Raw genomic sequence first — 20145 nt, forward strand, 5'->3', positions numbered from 1 at the left:
GAGGCCAGAACACGAAACGGAACAGGACCACCACCACCAAAGTGGACGGAGTTATTGTGGTGGCACCGCCAAGCCGCCGCCGTCGCCGCATCAGCAACAGCAAAAGCATCAGCATCAAGAGCAGGAGCAGAAACAGGAACAGGATCTTCTATAGAGAAAAAGAGAGAGAGAGAGAGAGAGAGAGAGAGAGAAAACCTAGCCACCCAGCACATCCCACATCCTTGGCAAACAAGTGGAGCAAGGAGCAAGAAGCAACACGGCAACGGCAACGGCAATAGCAAAAGCCAAAGCAAAACAACTCTCGCTTTGAGGACCTCAAGAAAACCAATTTACATATTTAAGCTTTGGGCAAACGTTGAGCGTTGAGCAGCAACTAACTAGGAGGAGCAATCAATAGGAGCCGGGGTAAAAAGGCGAGTGGGCGCCACACGGAAAGAAGCTCAAACCAGACTAAAACCGCATTATCATCATCATCATCATCATCATCATCATCAGCAGCAGCAGCAGGAGAATCATCGAGGAGAGGAGCATCGTCATCCGGCGAATCAAAGGCCAGTTAGCTGCGACACCTTCTCCGCCAGCGCCAGAATGCGACTGCCATATCGAAATAAGAAGGTCACCCTGTGGGTGCTCTTCGGCGTCATCGTCATCACCATGTTCCTATTCAAATTCACCGAGCTGCGGCCCACGTGCCTCTTCAAGGTGGACGCCACCAACGAGCTGTCCTCCCAAATGGTTCGCGTTGAGGTATGTACCCCCAAATCGAACACAATCTGTTTGCCCCACACTCCTCTATATCACCAAAACCAAATCCAGCTACCCACCAACCCATCCACCCACACATCCATCTATATTCCCTGTTCCGGGAAAAAAGAGAAGAATGAAAGAGCACACATAGTCACACCCCGGAACATCTCCATACTTCACGCAAGGTGCGTCGCAAAAATGTATAGCATGTTTTCGGGGGGAGGAAATATTTAAATTTAATCAAACGTTAAAGGGGCTGAAGAATCGGGTTAGCAATCAGGACTTGACAGATTCCATTTGGTAATCCATTTTTGATTTCCAAATCAGTTTGAATTTTAATCGGAATTTAGTGGGTTATTTGAATTCAACGAGTTAAATGGTGTTTCTTATGGAAAATTATGGAGAGGAGATGGTTTTCTCACTGTATAAATGAAGAACTTCAGGAATGTCCAATAACATGTTAAAACCAAATCAAAATAACAATGATAACTGATCTTGCAGAATAATGTTAGTTAAATATTTTTGTTATTTTGGAACTACAAACCTGAAAACTTAGTTCCTAACTTCAAATCTTTTGTCTTCCCTGGAGTTTAAGGGATCTGAATCCCCAAACCAAGTGCTTAAATGCCTTACATTTCTGCGACGCACTGTAGCGTCCACTCCTCCTTTGCTGACCAAGCCAAACAAAAACATTTGCAATGATAAATCAAAGGAAAAAAATCATGGGAGTAGAACCGAAGCTGGATAACTAATTTCATGTTGGCTGAGCACAGATGAAAATCCTGCCGCCCCTGCGGAAAACACCGACCGCACACGCAAAACCAAAGCAAAAGTCATTGAGGGAATTTAACTGGTTATCGGATGACCGAACACTATTTTGTAAACATTAGTCGAGACCAAAACGGTCTCGTTGGATTCGAAATGGAACGGATCCGAATGGCAGGAGGCGGAGGCGGAGGGAGTGGCTTCCATTGATTAGCATTGGGACCATCGAAGGCGGAGGTCATAAGCAGCTTAAGATGGACACGGAATAAAATGGTTCGGAGAGGAGTGTGTTGGTGGGGCTGTTCTCGGCCAGAAGATGACTCGCCACACATGAAAGACAATGCGGCCGAGATGTGTGCGGCCAGATAGCCGAATCATATCCACAGAGCATTAACACATCCTTGGCTTTCGGCCATTGAAAGGGGGGCTTTAATTCCCGGGGATTTTGCGGAATATGCGCAGCCATGGCTTAATTCGGCCATCATGCATACTTCAAACGCATAATTATTTTGACCAACCGGACTTAAATTGCATTGCAGTAATTCCGGTTGGGATATTCAATCGAAACAACAATGCTGTGCCCCCGAAACAAATAGTAGAAATTAATGCAAATGATCCAGTGTGCGGGTAATTAGAGTAGGAGGCCAACATATAGTAGGTACATACATAGATTTCGTGTGGCTCATTTTGGAAATGTGAAGGCCCGGCTTTAATTGGCTATCATGCCAATTCCAAATGCCAAATCAAACTATTGTTGCTCAAATAACCCAACTCGTATTGGGCTGCAAAACGAAATTAATCCATGGATTTAATTCGATATCGCTCAGCCGAATAGCTAATTCATAAAACAATGCACATCCACAATTTAAATTTCATAAACTTCATTGTGGCGTGCATGTGAACAGCAAGGTTGATATATTATTTAAATCATCCTTATTCCATAGGTGCAAACATCAATATTGTGCTTTTAATCGAAGCAACAACTTCTTGTCGGTCGAATAACAAATTTAAATGATGTCAAAACATTCGGCTGAAGTGGGAATAATTAGTGATGACTGTGGAATTAGTTCAAATAATACTCTTATCGGTCAACAATATTGAATCAGTGTGCTTTCGAATGTTTGCATTAAATGTTTTTCACTGTTAATGAGATTAAATCGGTGTGTTTTAGAATGTTTATTTGGAATCAGTGTTTGTTGAAATATGTATTCATCAGCTGATTAGATAAAAGTCAGGGCTTATGATTTATGGAAACCGATCGATTTTCCATTAGTTGGCTTTAGTATTCCATCGCGCTGTTTGCCTTCGATAAGGCTGCAATTTATCAGAGGGCTTGCTCCATGGGAAGATAAGGCTTTCGAGCCTTCGCTGGCTCCATATGGATGGGTAGAATCTATTTTCAGTAATGCCCGTCACCTGTCGCCCCCACTTTTCATTTCTACTTCTTTTTTTTTTTTTTGACGCTAATGCCCAACAAGGTGTTAACACCTGCGCTCGCTCAGCCATCAAGCCATCACCCCATTTCAGCCATTTCTCGCCTCTAAGCACTCACCAACAACATCATCATTATAATAATAATAATAATCATTATCATCCTGGCCATCAGCACGAAGCCATGTCATTTATTTTTCGCCTGCAACTTTTCTCTAATTTCATTTTTCTTTTTTTTATTTTTGTCTCCACCAAAAACCAAAACCACAACGAAACCCACCAACATTCAACGACGTCGCGGATATGGATGCGAAATCCCGGAACACGGCACGGACATGGCTACGGCACCATCTACGGGTATGGTTACGGTTACGGAATACGGTTACGGTTACGGTTACGGCAACGGAATACGGACACGTTCAGAAATACCTCACAGATGACAATCAACGCGTTTATTCATACAACCGTGAGATGCCATTAATATTCATAGGCGGCGTGCCGAGATCTGGGACGACTTTGATGCGCGCCATGCTGGATGCCCATCCCGATGTGCGGTAAGTCCTGCTGCCCGGAAACTCCACGGTACCACCCCACCTACCACCCTCCCCTTTTCCCCCACTCTTGGATTCCCCAGTAACCGGATAATACCCTTTCCCGTTCCCGCTTTTCCTTTCCCCTTTCCCCACTTCCCGTTTCCAGGCAACAGTTCGATTTGATTGTTTGCCACAATGCGTGGTCTGCTGGGAAGGGACTCCACTTCCTTCCTCTTCCTCTTCCTCCTCCCCCTTCTCTTCCTCTTGCTCTCTCCCCTCCCTTTCCCCAAAAGTCACTGAGAAGTCTGGTGCATATCGGATATCACTGCCGACTTATTGGTTTGACATTCGACAGGGAAAGGGTTGCATGGGATCACGGGTTTCAAGATGTCAACAATTATTTCCTTAAATATATACGCAGCTATCTTAAGTGATTTTAAGCCACATAATTGGCAGTCTGAAGTTATGGCTTTGGCAAAACACACTATCACTCAAGATAAAATTTTAGGCAATATAAAATATTTGTTGATTTAAAAATAGAAGTTGCGTTTTGAAAGTATTGCAATTTTTCAAAACCTTTAAATTTAAACTAACTTGAACACGATTTAATATATTATAAATTATTTGTTTAATTTCATTGAAGATCCCAAATTAATAGCTCAAATAATTTTAAGATTTAAGACTTCTATAGTTATTTTTATTCATATCTTAACACACATGCCACAGTTTCCCTGAACATATTTTACGTTCAATAATTTCCCCATAACTTAAATGGATGGAATTTATTAAAAGGATCCCCACACTGTCACTTTATTGAAACGCCCGAAATCGCTGCTGTCAATTTAATTACCATTTAATTTTCACCGAAGGAAATTCAATTTAAAGTTTCCTTTTTGTCACTTTGCGTGGGAGAGTCCTTTTTCTTCATTCGTGTTGCTGGAAACCCTGATGCATAATACATTTCAGTTTTATTAGCGTATTTTTTATGATATGTGAAAGCTTTTAGTTTAATTAATATAAGAATGAACGGAAAAAAGGAAAATAAATTACAACGCCGTTGTTTTTTATTATACAGAATGATTTTGGGCAGATAGAAAATACTCAAACGACTCCTGAATAACGAATTTTATTTTATAAAAATGGGAAGGCTTTGTTGCTTTAAAGTAAATATAAGATATTTTCGTATGAAAATTGAAAGGATTTTTTTTCTGTTCTGGCTTTGGATTATATACTTGTGTTGTTGTTTCTGATTCTGAGAATCCTTGGTTATTAATTTTGTGTCCAATAAGTCAAAGTTCTTGGAACGATGCCAAGAAATAAAACGAAAACATATTCTCGGTTTTGTATTTCCTTTCCCCTTAAAACAGAATTTTATATCAGATAACCTAGTTGAATTTAAACCCGAATCTTTCAGTTCCGGTTTCCGTTGAGTCCTTAAGAAGTTCGCAAGTTACGGATACCGCACAAAATTAATTGGCTTTCGCTTTCAGTTGATATGTGAAAATAGAAAGTTGGCTTTCCGCCAACGGAGTACTTTTTCATATTGGCCAAAATCCCCTAAGCCGAGAAATCTGCTAACCAAATTTCACACTTCCTTAGAGTATAATCAACCGTTCGAGGATGCCTTGAAATACATTCCAATTCCAAATAATTTCCTTTTCCGTTTCGCTGAGACCTTTTCTGCTGCTGCTTTTTACCCTGCCATAAAGTGTATTTCCACAGCGTTCTGTGGGGAAAATGTTGTAAATTTTAATATATACATTTTTCGGGATGGAGACCCCACGGCTCCAGCTCCACCCATTTTCAATCTTCCACCTCGAACGACAAGGCAACCCAATTCGATATATTCCATTTCGCCCTTTGGCAATTTTAATATTTTTCGGTTTGTCCTGCGCCGCCTCCATTATTTCTGCGTATCTGTATCTGTATCTGTTTCTGGTCCGGGTTTTATCTGGCTGCCATTTACCTTCTGGCTGAATCTGCTTTTGCTTCTGCCACTGCTGCCTCTGCTGCTGCTACTGCGATATATTATAATTTCTTAAGTTCCCCTTACGCATGAGTAATTAGCCACGAAATTTGCGCAATCTGAAAATGAGAAATGGCCAAGGACCGAAAAAGAGGAGGCGTCCGTCCGTCCGGGTTCATTTTTTTTTTTTAGCCCCTTATTTTATTAACAATTTGCCTTTCTGCCGGGCGACCGGTCGTCCCACTTCCAGACCATTTCGCTCCATCCTGTGCGATGGCACATCCGTGGCCTATCCAGCGTCCTGCACTCCTGTACTCCTGCCATCCTGGAATCCTGAGTCCTGAATACCGAGTCCTGGATCCTGACAGCAGGACGAAAGGAGCAGGAAGAGAGGGTCGCTCTTTTCGCTTTTTCTGATGGCTGCACAGCGCAATTTCCGCTATTTAAAAACCGACTTCCCTTTCCCTCAAGGATCCCACGGATTTTAGTTACAGAATAGGTCCTCCTCGTCGTCGTCGTCCTCGTGGTCCTCGTCCTCGTTGTCCTCGTCCTTTGTTCGCCTTTCGCAGGACTCTGACTGAAAGCGTGGGCGCTGCTGCAAAGTGTAAAACTTCCCTGAGCTGAGCGTATGTGGAGTAGGTCACCCTCGTCCTCGTCCTCGTCCTGCTCCTCGGCTTCCCATTTCCATGCCCATTCTGGATGGGAACTGCTGTTCCCTTCTGGGTTCCCAGATTAAATCTCGGTTTAGTATTTGTAGCATTTAGCATTTGGACTTGGCATCAACTAATTGAGTCTGGGGTAAGCCCCGAAACAATTTTGTGGGATTTGCATGGTGGGCTCGGCATGGAGGGATTTCGCTGGATTGCCGGATTGCCGGACTGCTGGGGGGATGCGGGGAATCCCCGCCGAGATGGAGGACCCTCATGTCGAGGTGCGAACAAATGTAATTGGTTGGGGCCAGATAAAGTTGTGACCCCGATTTAGGTGCTGCGAATAGGTGGCTCCATGCTGTTGGCATTTTTAGTTGCCAGTTGCCAGTTTAAAGGCGTGTTTTTGGGTGTTGCCTGCTGTTTAATCGAGCTGAATCTAATGGAACAAATTTAGGTCGGATTAAAAGGTGGCCTTGACTCGGTTGTGTTGTTAGGTCATTGGGAAATTTATTTTTTTTTATTTATTATCCATCGGATTAAAATAATAAGGCAACTTGGATTGGAGAGCAGCAAAATATTTTCTAATCTAAAGTAAAATGTGTTTGTGTACGATTTATCTACATGGTTTTTGTAAATGGAAATGTTATGCCAAATTTTTCCCCCAACAACAATTCCTGATAACCAAGCCAATAAACAAATAGATAACAATAAAGATAAAAACTTAGTTACGTCCTGAAAAACTTTAAAGTATATTACAATATCTTGACAGGGAAAACTATGTGTAGCTATATTCATATATCATAAAAGTTATAAATTCAACGGCCAACATTTTTTAATGTCAGCGTGGGTTTTCTCATTAAAAATTGTGAAACCATTGTAAATAACCCTAATTTTCATTAATGTTGATTGACGGGCAAACAAATTGAATCAAACTGTCGCTGGGCAATCAAATATAATTATTTTGACATTCATATATGATACCCGAACTTTCAGTATTTATTTATTTAATTACGGTAATAAATGTATTAATATCACTATTTAGATCCGCATGGGATTGTTTTAAACTGCCTTGCCGAAGGGGGGAAAGGAAAACCTAAATCAACTTTGATTGCTGACCCAAAGCCCTTTTCAATTGGCTCGAAAAAAAGAGTAGTTGAATAAACAGGGCTTTGATCGACTTTGATTACTTTCCTCTAGGTTCATGGGTTCGAATTCCTTTCTTTTTTCTCCTTTTTTGTTCGCTTTCAATTTGCCGTTTCCTTTGCAGTGCAGTGTGGGATATTTATGATAATTTACGCAATCAGGCAGTAATTTTTTGTGTGTGCTCTGAACTTGATTACGGTGCGCTGCCGGAGGAGAATTCTAGAACGGCAAACGAATCGTTTGAAGCCCTTTATAGTTCAGTGGTTTCTGCTGCAGTCCTGCAACCAAAAGGGAAATCGCTGGTGAGAGAGGGAAAAGGGGCAAGTGGAAAGGGGAAAGTGGAAAGGGGAATGGGGCACGAATGGGAGTGGTGCACCCAACCGACATGGAATCGCTACAGGGGGCCTCCACTTCAACTGGAGGGGAAGCCAAAGAGCCAGCAGCGGATGGTATCCCATTTCGTTTTGTCGATTGCATTAGGGGGCGGGGCAACGCCCATCACATGTTGCCCTGCCCGGCGATTCCAAAACTCTGGCATACTCGTATCGGGGTGCCACTCTACATGTTGGCTGCAATTCCAAGGATTGTTCCTTCGAGCGGTTATTTTGTAGTAATTCTAAACCGATTTTCACCGCAGATTAACTCACTTCGATTCCTAACAAGAAACTAGTAAATATGGATAATTATTTAACATTTATTAAAGTGTTAGTAAGAAAATTTGAACTACGAAGTAGAGAGGTAAAGCATTCCATTTAGGTTGCTCTAAAATAATAGTCTTAATCAAACGCTTTAGATAATTAAGTAAGTTTTGCAAATAAATATTTAATATATATTCTCCATTGATACAAATTTCAAACTGAGTGCAGACAAGCTATTTGATATTAAGTTTCCATTATTATAAATTCTATTTTCACTTAGTTAGATACTAGCGTGTTGAGTACACGTTAAGAATAATTTATATTGACTACATAAGTAAGGAAGTTTGTCCATATATTTAATATATTCATGCATGTAGTGCTTATTTCACCAGCCCTAATAGTTATTTCTACTTTCTAACAGTTTTAGATACAAATATGTTGAATACAAGTTACGATTTACTTATCTTGACTTTAAATAATGCTACGGTTGCATTTCAAATTATTGTTAAAAGGCATATAAATTTATTAAGTTTCCGCAACCACACTTCTGTGAACTCTAGGAATAGGGTAAACATTATTTTCACATTGCTTAGAAGGAGAATATTGAATCCCAGTTGGGCGAACCCTATCCACTAAGCAGTAACCACTAACCCGCCGCTTTTCGTGTATGCTCATCTGTGTCTGTACTTTTTTGGGATACTTGCAGCTGCGGGCAGGAAACGCGCGTCATTCCACGCATCCTGCAACTGCGCTCGCACTGGCTGAAGTCCGAGAAGGAGTCGCTCCGGCTGCAGGAGGCCGGCATCACCAAAGAGGTCATGAACAGTGCCATCGCGCAGTTCTGTCTGGAAATCATCGCCAAACACGGCGAGCCGGCGCCGCGCTTATGCAACAAGGATCCGCTAACGCTCAAAATGGGCTCCTATGTCATCGAGCTATTTCCGAACGTAAGCACAAAGCACCCGCAGCGAAACAATTTCCCCATTCCCTGATTTTCTTCTCCCTTTTCCCTATCCCTTCCCTTTCCCTCCCCCTTTCCCCTCCCTTTTCGAACATCCTGTACATCCTGCCATCTAGCCAACCCAATCCGCACGGGCAGAGCATAAAAGGCATAACAATATCGCTTATGCAATGCCATTTCCATTTACCATATCTGATGCAGATACCATCTGCTGCGTTGTCATAGAAATCGCCCTTTCAAACGACATTTTCCGTGAAAATAAATTGTATTATTTAATTATTATATAACAAAAAATGCTTGTGGCAGGATTCTTTGACAAAAATAAGCACTACCATTGGATAATATAAAATAATTTATGCAGAGGCAGTGCATAAATAAATTGTCTTTCTTTGGAGAGCTTTCGTAAAAAATTTGCATTTGGGAAAATAGAATTTTTGGTGTTGAATTTATGCAAGTTAAATTATTAAAAGTTTATTATTATACTTGCGAACAAGCTAAAAGGAACATTAAAATATGATTGCAATTTAAGGAAACCTTCAGCACTTTGGAACTTTAAATAGTATTTTCTTTCAATAAGTTTACAGATTACTTAAAGCTTTAAATATAATTTAATACTTTTTATTTGTACTTAAATTTATGACGCGTTTAAATACATTGTTGGTAAATATAATTGACGTATTAAAATGCCAAACTATAATCAGTATAATTAATATTCCACTTATTTTATTTGCACAAAGTTGAATTGATATGTTTAAACATCGTATGTTTCGATTTTATTTGATTTCTTAGCAATCAGTATGGATTTATTTGACAAGCTTTAACATCGAATATTATGTTTGTATTTTTTTTAACCGTTTTCTGGTTGTTACAGGCAAAATTCCTGTTCATGGTGCGCGACGGCCGGGCGACAGTTCACTCGATTATATCGCGCAAGGTGACAATCACCGGCTTCGATTTGAGCAGCTACAGGCAGTGCATGCAGAAGTGGAACCACGCCATCGAGGTGATGCACGAACAGTGCCGGGACATTGGCAAGGACCGCTGCATGATGGTGAGTCCTGGCCACCTGGCCAGCCAGCCATCCAGCCAAACAACCCACTTGGCCACCCAGCTCAATCAATGATGATTAACTTGGTCGGGGTGCTGTTGGCTGGCACAGGAAATTAAGCGAAATGGCTTCTAAATTCCATTGAAGGATGGTCTAAAAAAATAGCGAAAAAGTGCTTGCAGCTGTCATTTAAAAACGTATAGTTTTTTTCTTAAAAAAAAGGAAACTTTCATGTTGCTTTAAGCCTTTTCAAACATGTTTAAGGAACGTTTTTGCTACATCAGTTTTAGAGAAGTTTTCCAAACTACAGAAAAGTAGAAAATATATTAACGAACTTGAATAATTTAAAGTTCCTGAATAATTGCTGAAAACCCTATTTAAAACTCACCTGGATAAAAAGCTTAAAGCTTAAAGTTAAAGTACCAGTAGATCAAATTTACTTATTTTATTATTAAATCAAATATGAGGAAATATTTAATTGCATTAGCAAACAAAAATAAATGCTTGGTACTTCAGTTCGCTTAATTGAGCTCTCACTGTAACCCTTGTTGACCAAATGCAATTGCCATTGTTTCCCCCAGGTGTACTATGAACAACTGGTCCTGCATCCGGAGGAGTGGATGCGAAAGATCCTTAAATTCCTGGACGTGCCGTGGAACGATGCGGTGCTGCACCACGAGGAGTTCATCAACAAGCCGAACGGCGTTCCCCTATCAAAGTGAGTGGAAATCGAAAGATAGCCCCCCTAAAAACAAACCGAATCGAACCGAACCGAATGCCTAATTAAAATCCTTTTCGAATCGCAGGGTGGAACGGTCGTCGGACCAGGTCATCAAGCCGGTGAACCTGGAGGCGATGTCCAAGTGGGTGGGCCAGATACCCGGGGACGTGGTGCGCGATATGGCCGACATAGCGCCCATGCTGTCCGTGCTCGGCTACGATCCGTACGCGAATCCGCCGGACTATGGTAAGCCAGATGCATGGGTGCAGGACAACACGTCGAAGGTAAGGTGCAATCCGCCGCCGGTTTTCCCCCCGAATGCAAAACAAACTCAAAACACTCCGCATCAGCCTTCACTATCCGCGCTTCCAAATCACTATTCAGCCATTCACCATTTACCATTTACCATTCCCGCACAACAGTGATGCCTGGCTTATATAGTTTATTATTTAAAATAGTTTTCAAAAACATCATTAGTTTGATTCGCATGCAAATTGTAATCACTTTAAAACACCCATAAATATTTAAATGGCTTCACTGGTAGTTAAAGTGTGTGAATAACAAATAATTTAAATAGGTTTTTGTTGGCATATAACTATCGCAATTAAAGCAGCTCAAAACGTGACAATTGTTCTCCAGCTAAAGGCTGTTGAGTTTGAAAAGCGGACCACAGGATTAGGTTCCAGGGGCATCACTGTCAGGCACAGGCAATTTCACATCATCCCTATTACACCAACCACCGCCCACCGCCCACTTAAACGCCCCTTTTGTGTCCTTTGTTTTTGTTGCTTGTCATTTTCCCAGGCTCTCTTGTTATCTTTCACCTTTCCCCTCCGCTCCTCCTTCTGTCTCCCCCCTTTTTTTCGCCCAGTGTCATTGGCATATTTTGCACTTCCCTGCACTTTCCACCCACATATATCCACCCATCACCCATCCAGAACACCCGAAATCCCCACCCACTTAAATCACACATTGTGCAACTTTTTTTGTATTTTTTTTTTTTTTTTTTTGTATTTTTTTTTATCCTTCTACTCGATTTCGTTCTGTATGTGCGATTTGTGTTTTGCTGTTTGTTTTGTGTTTTGCACTTTGCCTTCTCGTTTGTCGGTTGCACCTAGCGATTTTACTTTATTTTTAGTCCTTTTTGCATTTTCTTGGCTTTTTTTATTATTCCTTTTCCAGCTACTTTGATTCCGTATACGGGTTGGGGTTACAAAGCTATGAAACTGAAAGAAGTATCATTGATCACGACGATGATGGGGATTCAATGGTATGCACATTGTGCGCACTTTGGGAAAAGAGCCAAAAAAAAAAACCCAAAAAATATTCGGGTTGGGTTTTTTATTGTTTCGGTACTTGTATCTCCTGAAATGTGTGGTTAAATATGAATTTAATCGAAATATAGTAGTCCATCGAGGGTCTGGCAAAAATACCTACACATTTTAATACCTTAGAGGTGCAAGTTGTCGGGAAAAAATTGGTATTCCATTATTTATTTAGCACTTTCCGCTGAAATATTTAACCAATCAATGGTTTTTGCACGTATTTTTATTAAATTTGGCACTCGTTCTCTTGTTGCGAGCCATCAAGAGTTTTTGCAGAAGTTGATTTCATTATTTATTTATTAAATTTAAAGGAAAAATAATAGTTGCCATCAACAAATTGAATGTGCTCGAGGGAAAACTGTTCGCCATGAATGCTTTTTATGAATTTATTGTAAAAATTGACAGAAGAATTCATATTCTCCTTTTATTAAACTTTCAACGTAGTAACTCCAGCTGCAAATATTCATTAAATACATTTTAATGAAAACTTATTGTTTGAAATTCAAACAAAAAATTCTATTTACCTTTTGATAAAACACGAAATTTAATATACAGCATTGGTGAAGTCTCTTATTAAACGCAAGAGATATAAATTCCCATTTTAATATTTCAATAAAACTATCATAATGTAATGGAAGTTTGTACAATATTGCAATACAAAAGTCTTCAATTAAATTATTTTTAGTACTACTTTTACTTTTACTACTACCCATTACAACCGTACCGCCGAAGGATTAAAGCTTAATCTATATTCACCCTCTGCCTTTTGGCATTTAATAGAATATAATTAGTATTCATAATGCGGCCGAAGGATTCAAAGCGTTGCCTGGTTACTTCCTTTTAAGTCACTGATTACTGGGCCAACAGCTGTTGCCGCTGGCCGACCAACAGAATTTCCAACTAACGTTTAATTGAAATTTTCGGTTTACTTGGCCATTTCCACTGACCTTTCACCCCGAGTCCCTTCCACTAGCTTAATTTTTTTCCTTTTTTTTTTTTATTGTTTTTTTTATGCCGTCGGCAGCTGGTGGTGTCTCTGTTTGCAAGTGCATCCTGCTGAGTTATGTCCGGCGCAGCGACGCGTTAAATTAGCTGCTAATTAATTAGTCCACTCCTCGTTACTCCGCGCCACTCGACTCGAGTAGCGTTGAGTTAACTCAAGTTGAGTTATCTCCGGAGCTGATTTTTCCCATCCACTTTTACCCAGCATATATTTGTTTGTTCTGGCGCCGGGCTCGTCGAGCACGAGGAGTGTCTCATAAATTAAAATCGCCGCTGCGAGCGGATTCCTAGAATGAATTAAGTGGACAGCAGTGCATTTTTTGCACCTTCTGCCTTTTCTCGCCCGCATTCCGCGCTCCTTCTCCTGCTGACCTTTAGCCGGACTTAAGTGGACTTTAACAAAATAAATATGCAGCCATTTCGGTAATTGAAGAACTTAACTTGCAGATTTTCCATTCAAGTTTCTAACTGGCTTTTTATGTCGTATACCTACATATATTTAAGCTGCAAAAATTTAAACCAATAGTTGAAAACTTATATGATTCATTATGAGTGTCCTAGCTAAACTCTTTCGATTATATCTTTTCTATTTAGGATTTTAATTTATTATTTTCTATTTTTCTTTAATTATAATTAATAAAAATTTGAACTAAAATAGTTGACGAAAACAAAAAGAAAAATATGAGAGGCATGCACCATTTGACATTTCTGAACCTTTGAGTTTATTTGAACTTTAAAGTGAAATCTTTTTTAAATGTTATTTCAGATTTTATGGCGTTGACTTTTCCACTTTATACAATGACATTTTTTCGCTTCCATTTGATTATTTTTTACTATATGTCATGTGATCCTAGAGTGTCTCATAAATTAAAGAGACAAGGTACAAAAAAGGAATATTTCCACAAAATTTACTGCACCTTGGTTGACCTCTTTTTTTTATGCACTGCCAGTGGTTTTTGTTTTTCGATTATGTCCCCGATGGTTTTTATGCGTTTTTATTGGCCTGTCAGAGGAGCATTTTCCGTTTGACAGTTGCAATTGCAATGTTTCCGCGCTGCCGCCGCCGTCAGTGGGCGTAAGCTGCGGTGGGCGTGGCCATGGCATGATGGCATAAGTGGCAATTTATACATGCATGCCACCGGCAGACGAATGGTAGAGGAATGCGTAAATGGAGTGAAATGTCCACCGGAGCGCCGGTCAAAGTTAAGTCAACTTTCGGAATCCCCGCCAGCTTGACAGGCATCCAATTGCCAACCGATCCAACCGGTGGCAACACCAATCTCTCACTCCCGTTTGCCAATGCCAATCGCGATCCCAATCCCAATCCCCATCGCTCGTTGCAGATGCCACACACACACCGGCCGATTATCCCAATCCCCAAATCCCCCTTCGGCAGCCAAGCAACGTGCCACGCAATTAATATCAATTGAAAGTCCGCCAATTTCATTATATTCCTTAATTTATGTTAATGGCAAATATTTTAATTAATTGACGGCACTGCACCGCAACGCGTACATTGCGACCCACTCCACTTATCGAAAGAGCGAGGTGTCTGCAAACATTAAATATTTTAAACATATTTGCATATTTAATATTTATGCAAAAATTAAAAAGCAAGCTGTAGTTGCGGGGTGAAAAATTAAAATCAAATAACGAAACGTTAATACCCTTAAGGGTGGAGGGGAAAAAAGAAAGGGGGCGAGAAAAAGGGGAAGGGGAAGGGAAAGGAAAACACTGAGCGAGTCGAACGGAAAACCGCACAAAGAAAGAAAATGTTGCGAGAATTACGCTCTGACTGTGAAAACAAGAGGTTTGCTGCGGGTACGTTTGCATAGCGAAAGATAAACAGAATTCGAATGGAAATCTAAAAAATGTAGCAGGAAAAAACAGAAGAATTAAGCGAATTTGAATCGTTTGTGGAAAACAATGGGGGAAAATTGAAATTAGATAAATTAAAACAACACGTTCTTTGCAAAAAAAAAAAAAAGATGGCAATGGTTTTATTTGATGTGTTATTTTAGAGTTATTTGATTTACCTCCCAAACCTTTTTAGGAGAAAAATACATTTTTAAATTTATTTAGAGTACTGCGCTAATAAATGCATAAAAATGAAACTAAAAATACAGCTAAGGAAAATGTACCTCCCAAACCGTTTTTAACCAGGGTTATTGCTTCTGTAGAAGAAAAATGCACTTTTAAATTTATTAAAATAGTGTGCTAATAAGTGCATAAAAATAAATGAAAATAAAATGCAGCTAAGGAAAATCTATAACGCTGTTTCTTGCAACTTTTTGCGCTTTAATTCACAAACTGCGACGTCGTCGCAAAGTTCAACAGAAAATTGTTGTGCTCAAAGTTTCCGCTTTGACTGGCACTCAAAGGATGTTTTACCATTTTGCATCCAAAACTGGCAGATGTTTGCACATGGTGCATGCTACACGGCGCAGCATAGCGGTTGCAGCAGTAGCAGTAGCAGCAGCAACATCGGCGGCAACATTGCCCCTAATGAGGCGGCCATCAGCCATCAGCCAACAGCCATCAGCGGCGGCAACAGCTGCAATTGGATGGGAATACACGATTCCGGGGGCTTTTGGCTTTGGCCGCAGCCATTTATGTTTATTTACGCACAAGTGCGTCCATTATGTGAGCGAGCTTAATTTGAATACGATTTTTGGTCTTCTCTACTTGCAGCTAAAGGCCAATCGAATGCTGTGGGAGAATAAGGCCAAGCAAGTGCTGCAGATGTCCAGCGAGGATGACAACCTCAACACGATTATAAACAATAGCAACAATAAGGATAACAACAATAATCAGTACACAATCAATAAAATTATACCAGAACAACGCGGCAGACAGCAGCAACGGCAACATCTACAGCAGCAGCAGCAGCATCTGCAACATTTGCAACAGCAACAGCAACAACAACAGCAACAACAACAGCAACAGCAACAACAACGGCAACATGGGCAGCAAAAGGATGAGGGAACCGAGGAGGAAAGGGAACCGGAACCGGAACGAGAACAACAATTGTTGCATCAAAAGCCAAAGGATGTCATTACGATAAAGCAGCTGCCATTAGCTGGCAACAACAATAATAACAACAACAACAACAACAATGAGGACCCCATGGCGGATACATGATATCCGCACATACCCATAAGACTGCCGCGTGGCAAGCATTGAACCTGGTATCCTGGGAACCCGGCTGCCGATAAGGATAACGACAATGATAACTGTTGCTCTAGTTGCTGCTGCAAAAGCAAAAATAACTTTAAGTTGTATTAGCTGGGGACATTTACATTTTTTATATGTGTATACGCATATATGATGTATTTGTAATAATGCTTCTTAAATTCACCAAAAAAAAAAAAACAAAAAACAACCAAAACAAAAAAAGATAAGTCGTTAAGCCTCCGCAGAACGTTTCGTGACGAAGAGACTCAAAGTTGCAGGGAGAAATGCCAATTTAAAAGCCACCCTTTCCCCTTAATCCGTAATGATTTAATTTATGCCTTAATAACTCTTAACTGGATTTACCTTAATGCGGCTGGGCGTTGAATTATTAAAATGATTGTGCAATGATTTACTTCATTTGGCCCATTTAAATGGGCATTGCTATACCTACTACCTTAATTACCAGCAAATCGCGTACAAACGATAAGCGGCTTTACTAAAAACCTATCATTTAATTTAAGCCTTGACCTAATGCGATTCATTTTAAGTTTAATGCGACTAATATCTAATTTTTTTTTGTTAAGTCGAACGGATGGCATTCGTTTTTCCCTCGGCATCTTACAGTCAAGAAACGGACTGTGTGCCCAATTCTAAATGAATGTGTTGCAAAAAAAAAAAAGAAAACCACCAATAGAAGCTGAAGAAAGAACAAGGAGTTGTTGCAACGATGCGGATGCAGGAAATCCGTTGCAGCCACTCGCCGACCTCCTTTACGATATAAAAACAAAATTTCTTCATTTAGTTTAGACATCTTTTTAAGCCCTTTTTTGTACGAATGTTTTTTGAGAGACTCGTGTCGGTTTATCACTTAGAAAGTTTTTTTTTTTTACCTGTAATTGTGTATATAAAATATATAAATATGTTTATTGCGTTTCCCACGTATCGAATGAATCTCTAGCTGAACTTGGTCATTGGGCTCTAGCAACCCCAACATGTTTTCTATGGGATATATGATGAATATAACTATAAGCACTGTTTATAGTTTGCAAAACGGTAGAGCAAAACAAAACGAAATACATTAGAAGTGTTACATTTTTAACGGAAAGAGCTTTTAAGATGTTTAGTTAAATAACCATAATCGCATATTAAATATTTGCTGCTGATGACAAAAGAAAAAGACGTGAACTAGTATAGAATATATTACATTTTTGTAAACTTTTTTTTGTGTTGCAATAAAATGACTGAATGTAAAGAAAACCAATCTAAATAAACCATATATAAATATATATAAATGTATAACTTAAACTGAATGTCTAAATGTATATGAAAGTTGTAACAGATTTTAAATGTATATGTGTGCGTGCATGTGAGGGAAGAAGAAGCGAAGTTAGCTAAGCTAAATTTTTTGGTCTAGGAAATTCACTTGGAGTTCAAATAACTGAATTAAAAACGTAATTGTTTTAACAACTAATTGAGAACGGTAATAGATAGCAGCTTTTTAACAGACTGTACCTATTTTTTAAGTCCAAAAGGGACAGTAAAACTTAACATTTTGAGCAAACTGTACTTTTGTTGAGAAACCTTTTAGTTTTAATCAGTTATTTGAATTTAAAGTGGTTTTTACTTGGTTATAACCATGTTTTTTTTAGCAAGGAAGATGTCCTTACACACCGACAGACACTCACACAGACACACGAGCCCTGTCCGTCCTAACTGCTGTGTGTGTGTGCGAACAGGATGGCTATATAATGTACTTACTTGCCGTTAGCTTTGCGCTTGAAAAAGTCTCTGAATGTTTGTGTTTTTGTTTAATTTCAAGAAATGAAATAAGAATTGCTGACAATAAATAAAAAAAATTATTGCTTAGAGGAAATTGAAGTTTATTTGATGGCGGTGATGTGAAATCCTGCTTGCTCGCTAATAGCTAAGAGAATAAAGGGAAAAGAAAGTCAAACATAAGGGAGAAAAGTTTATATAAATGTGTTTTTGTGTAGTCACAGTGCGTTTTGCAACCACAAAACTATTCAGTTTTGTGATTGGGAAACGCATTGAATATGTGAACTATATTTAAGTATAGATGTGGTAAATGTGAAACGTAAACTATTTTTGCTAGCTTTTAAGATGCATTTTTTGTCTTAATTTGACCCGTGTATCTAATATGTATAACTCTTTAAATATACATGTACTATATATATATTGTAAATTTTTTTGTTTGTGGAATTGCTGCAGTTAGGACAGGAATCCAGACATTAATGTTGAGAAACTGACGATCTACTTGCAGCTGACAGACAATCAGAGCTCAAAGAATCTATAAATTACACTATTCAGCACCCTCCCAATACCACAAAAATTACGCCCACCCCTCGAGCCCAAAAATAAATGGAACCATAAATGTATTTAGCCAATTGTAATCCACGAATATAAGTTTACTGTACGCTGCAAAGATCCGATATGGAAACGAATTAATTCTAATCAAATTTCGTACCCTAAGAAATTGTACAATATTGTATTAATAACAACATCCCGACAACCGATAAATAAAGAATCGACAAACAAAATATATATACGAAATTATACTATACAACAACAAAATATAACAGAAATAAATCAAATGAGGAAACAATAAAAGTTAAACATAAATATAAAATTATGCAACCGAAAAAGTTTTCGTCTTTCCTTTTTTTTGCAAATGGATGAAATCTATATGCTCATTGCTCTCAAATTTTGACTTCCATTTCTTTAATACAAGTATAGTCCAATTAAGATGTTCAAAAATTGTATTCTACCTTTTTTTTAGGTTTTTCTTCTCGCAAAGTTTTTAGCGATATAGTTTGCGATTGATTGCCTAATACCGTCCGTTGCGGCTTGTGTTAACTCGTTAGACTGATAAGCTGAATGACAAAGTCGTTAGAGTAAATATAAATTATTATAGGCTGTATAGTCTTCCGGTCCATTTTTTTTCTACTCAACAAGTACATATGAAATTGAATATATATAATTATATATTCAAATTTCTGCGGACGTGCGTGTCTTATGGGGGCGTTCTGTAATTATTACTCTGCACTCAGTTAGCGGCAAGCTTTTGTTAAGTTTTTGACGAACTGGAAAAAACCTTATAATAAAATTTTGTGTAATTAGCCGGAAATTAAAAGGTTGTCTAAACGATGCACTGCGTTATTTCACAGCTGAGCAAGTCTTCAATACGGCTATATAAAAAGGGAGCTGTTCGGAGAGGCTAGTTCAGTTAGAGTCACGGGTCCAGTCCAGCATCATGCAGAGTTCTCCAATCATTTTTGTGACAGCCATCCTCCTCGGCGCCGCACTGGTGAAAGGCTTTGACGAAAAGGAGGCCATGGCAAAGCTGATGAGTGCAGCCGAGGGCTGTATGGCCGAGGTGGGAGCCGCAGACGCCGACCTACAGGAGCTAATCAAAAAGCAGCCTGCCAGTTCGTATGCTGGAAAGTGCCTTCGTGCCTGCGTGATGAAGAGCTTTGGATTGATTGACGCAAACGGCAAGCTGGACACGGACGCCGGTCACGAAAAGGCCAAGCAATACACAGGAAACGATCCGGAGAAGTTAAAGTTGGCTCTCGAAATCGGAGACAAGTGTGCGGCCATTAGTGTGCCGTCCGATCATTGCGAGGCTGCCGAATTATATGGTGCTTGTTTCAAGAGCGAGGCCACCAAACACGGACTGATGTAGTCGCTTCAACAGCCCCCGGATCGAACACGCAAAAACCGTACCCTGAAGAGACCCCTATATACATAAGTATCTGTGAGATAAAAAAATTCAAAAAAAAAAAAAATAAACGCGGCTTAAACTCACTTTCGTATAGCTTCTTTTCTTTTCTTCGATTATTTCAATGGGGAAGGTATTTTCGTTCAGGTTTCGGTACTTTGCGTTTCTTTAGCTGATAAGGAACCCCAGGAAAATTTACGACCAAGGATCCTTGGATGAACTGGTTGGAGAACCATTCGATTTCAGATTTCAGATTTCCACAAGGAACATTTCCCCCGATGCTACAACGATCTGATCTGGAG

General features: G+C 39.6%; 2 protein-coding genes across 3 annotated transcripts; both read left to right on the forward strand.

Annotated features, from left to right (window-relative positions):
- Positions 1-88: 88 nt before the first annotated feature.
- LOC108102206 (protein-tyrosine sulfotransferase) lies at positions 89-18662 on the forward strand. 2 transcript variants are annotated; one of them, XM_017206908.2, is made up of 7 exons: positions 89-747; positions 3367-3497; positions 8580-8820; positions 9706-9885; positions 10464-10600; positions 10689-10887; positions 15622-18662. In XM_017206908.2, the coding sequence occupies exons 1-7, from the start codon at positions 589-591 to the stop codon at positions 16069-16071; spliced, it is 1497 nt and encodes a 498-aa protein (XP_017062397.1). In that variant the 5' UTR covers positions 89-588; the 3' UTR covers positions 16072-18662. The 2 variants fall into 2 exon arrangements, with proteins under 2 accessions (XP_017062397.1, XP_017062399.1); XM_017206910.2 differs by having other exon boundaries at positions 10689-10849; positions 15622-15778.
- A 674-nt stretch (positions 18663-19336) lies between these two features.
- LOC108102208 (general odorant-binding protein 28a) lies at positions 19337-19929 on the forward strand. Its single transcript, XM_017206931.2, has one exon. It carries the CDS (start codon positions 19376-19378, stop codon positions 19805-19807), a length of 432 nt encoding a protein of 143 aa, XP_017062420.1. The 5' UTR covers positions 19337-19375; the 3' UTR covers positions 19808-19929.
- Positions 19930-20145: the final 216 nt, after the last annotated feature.

The sequence above is a fragment of the Drosophila ficusphila genome, unplaced genomic scaffold (assembly GCF_018152265.1).
Source record: "Drosophila ficusphila isolate 14025-0441.05 unplaced genomic scaffold, ASM1815226v1 contig_198, whole genome shotgun sequence".
Lineage (NCBI taxonomy): Eukaryota > Metazoa > Arthropoda > Insecta > Diptera > Drosophilidae > Drosophila > Drosophila ficusphila.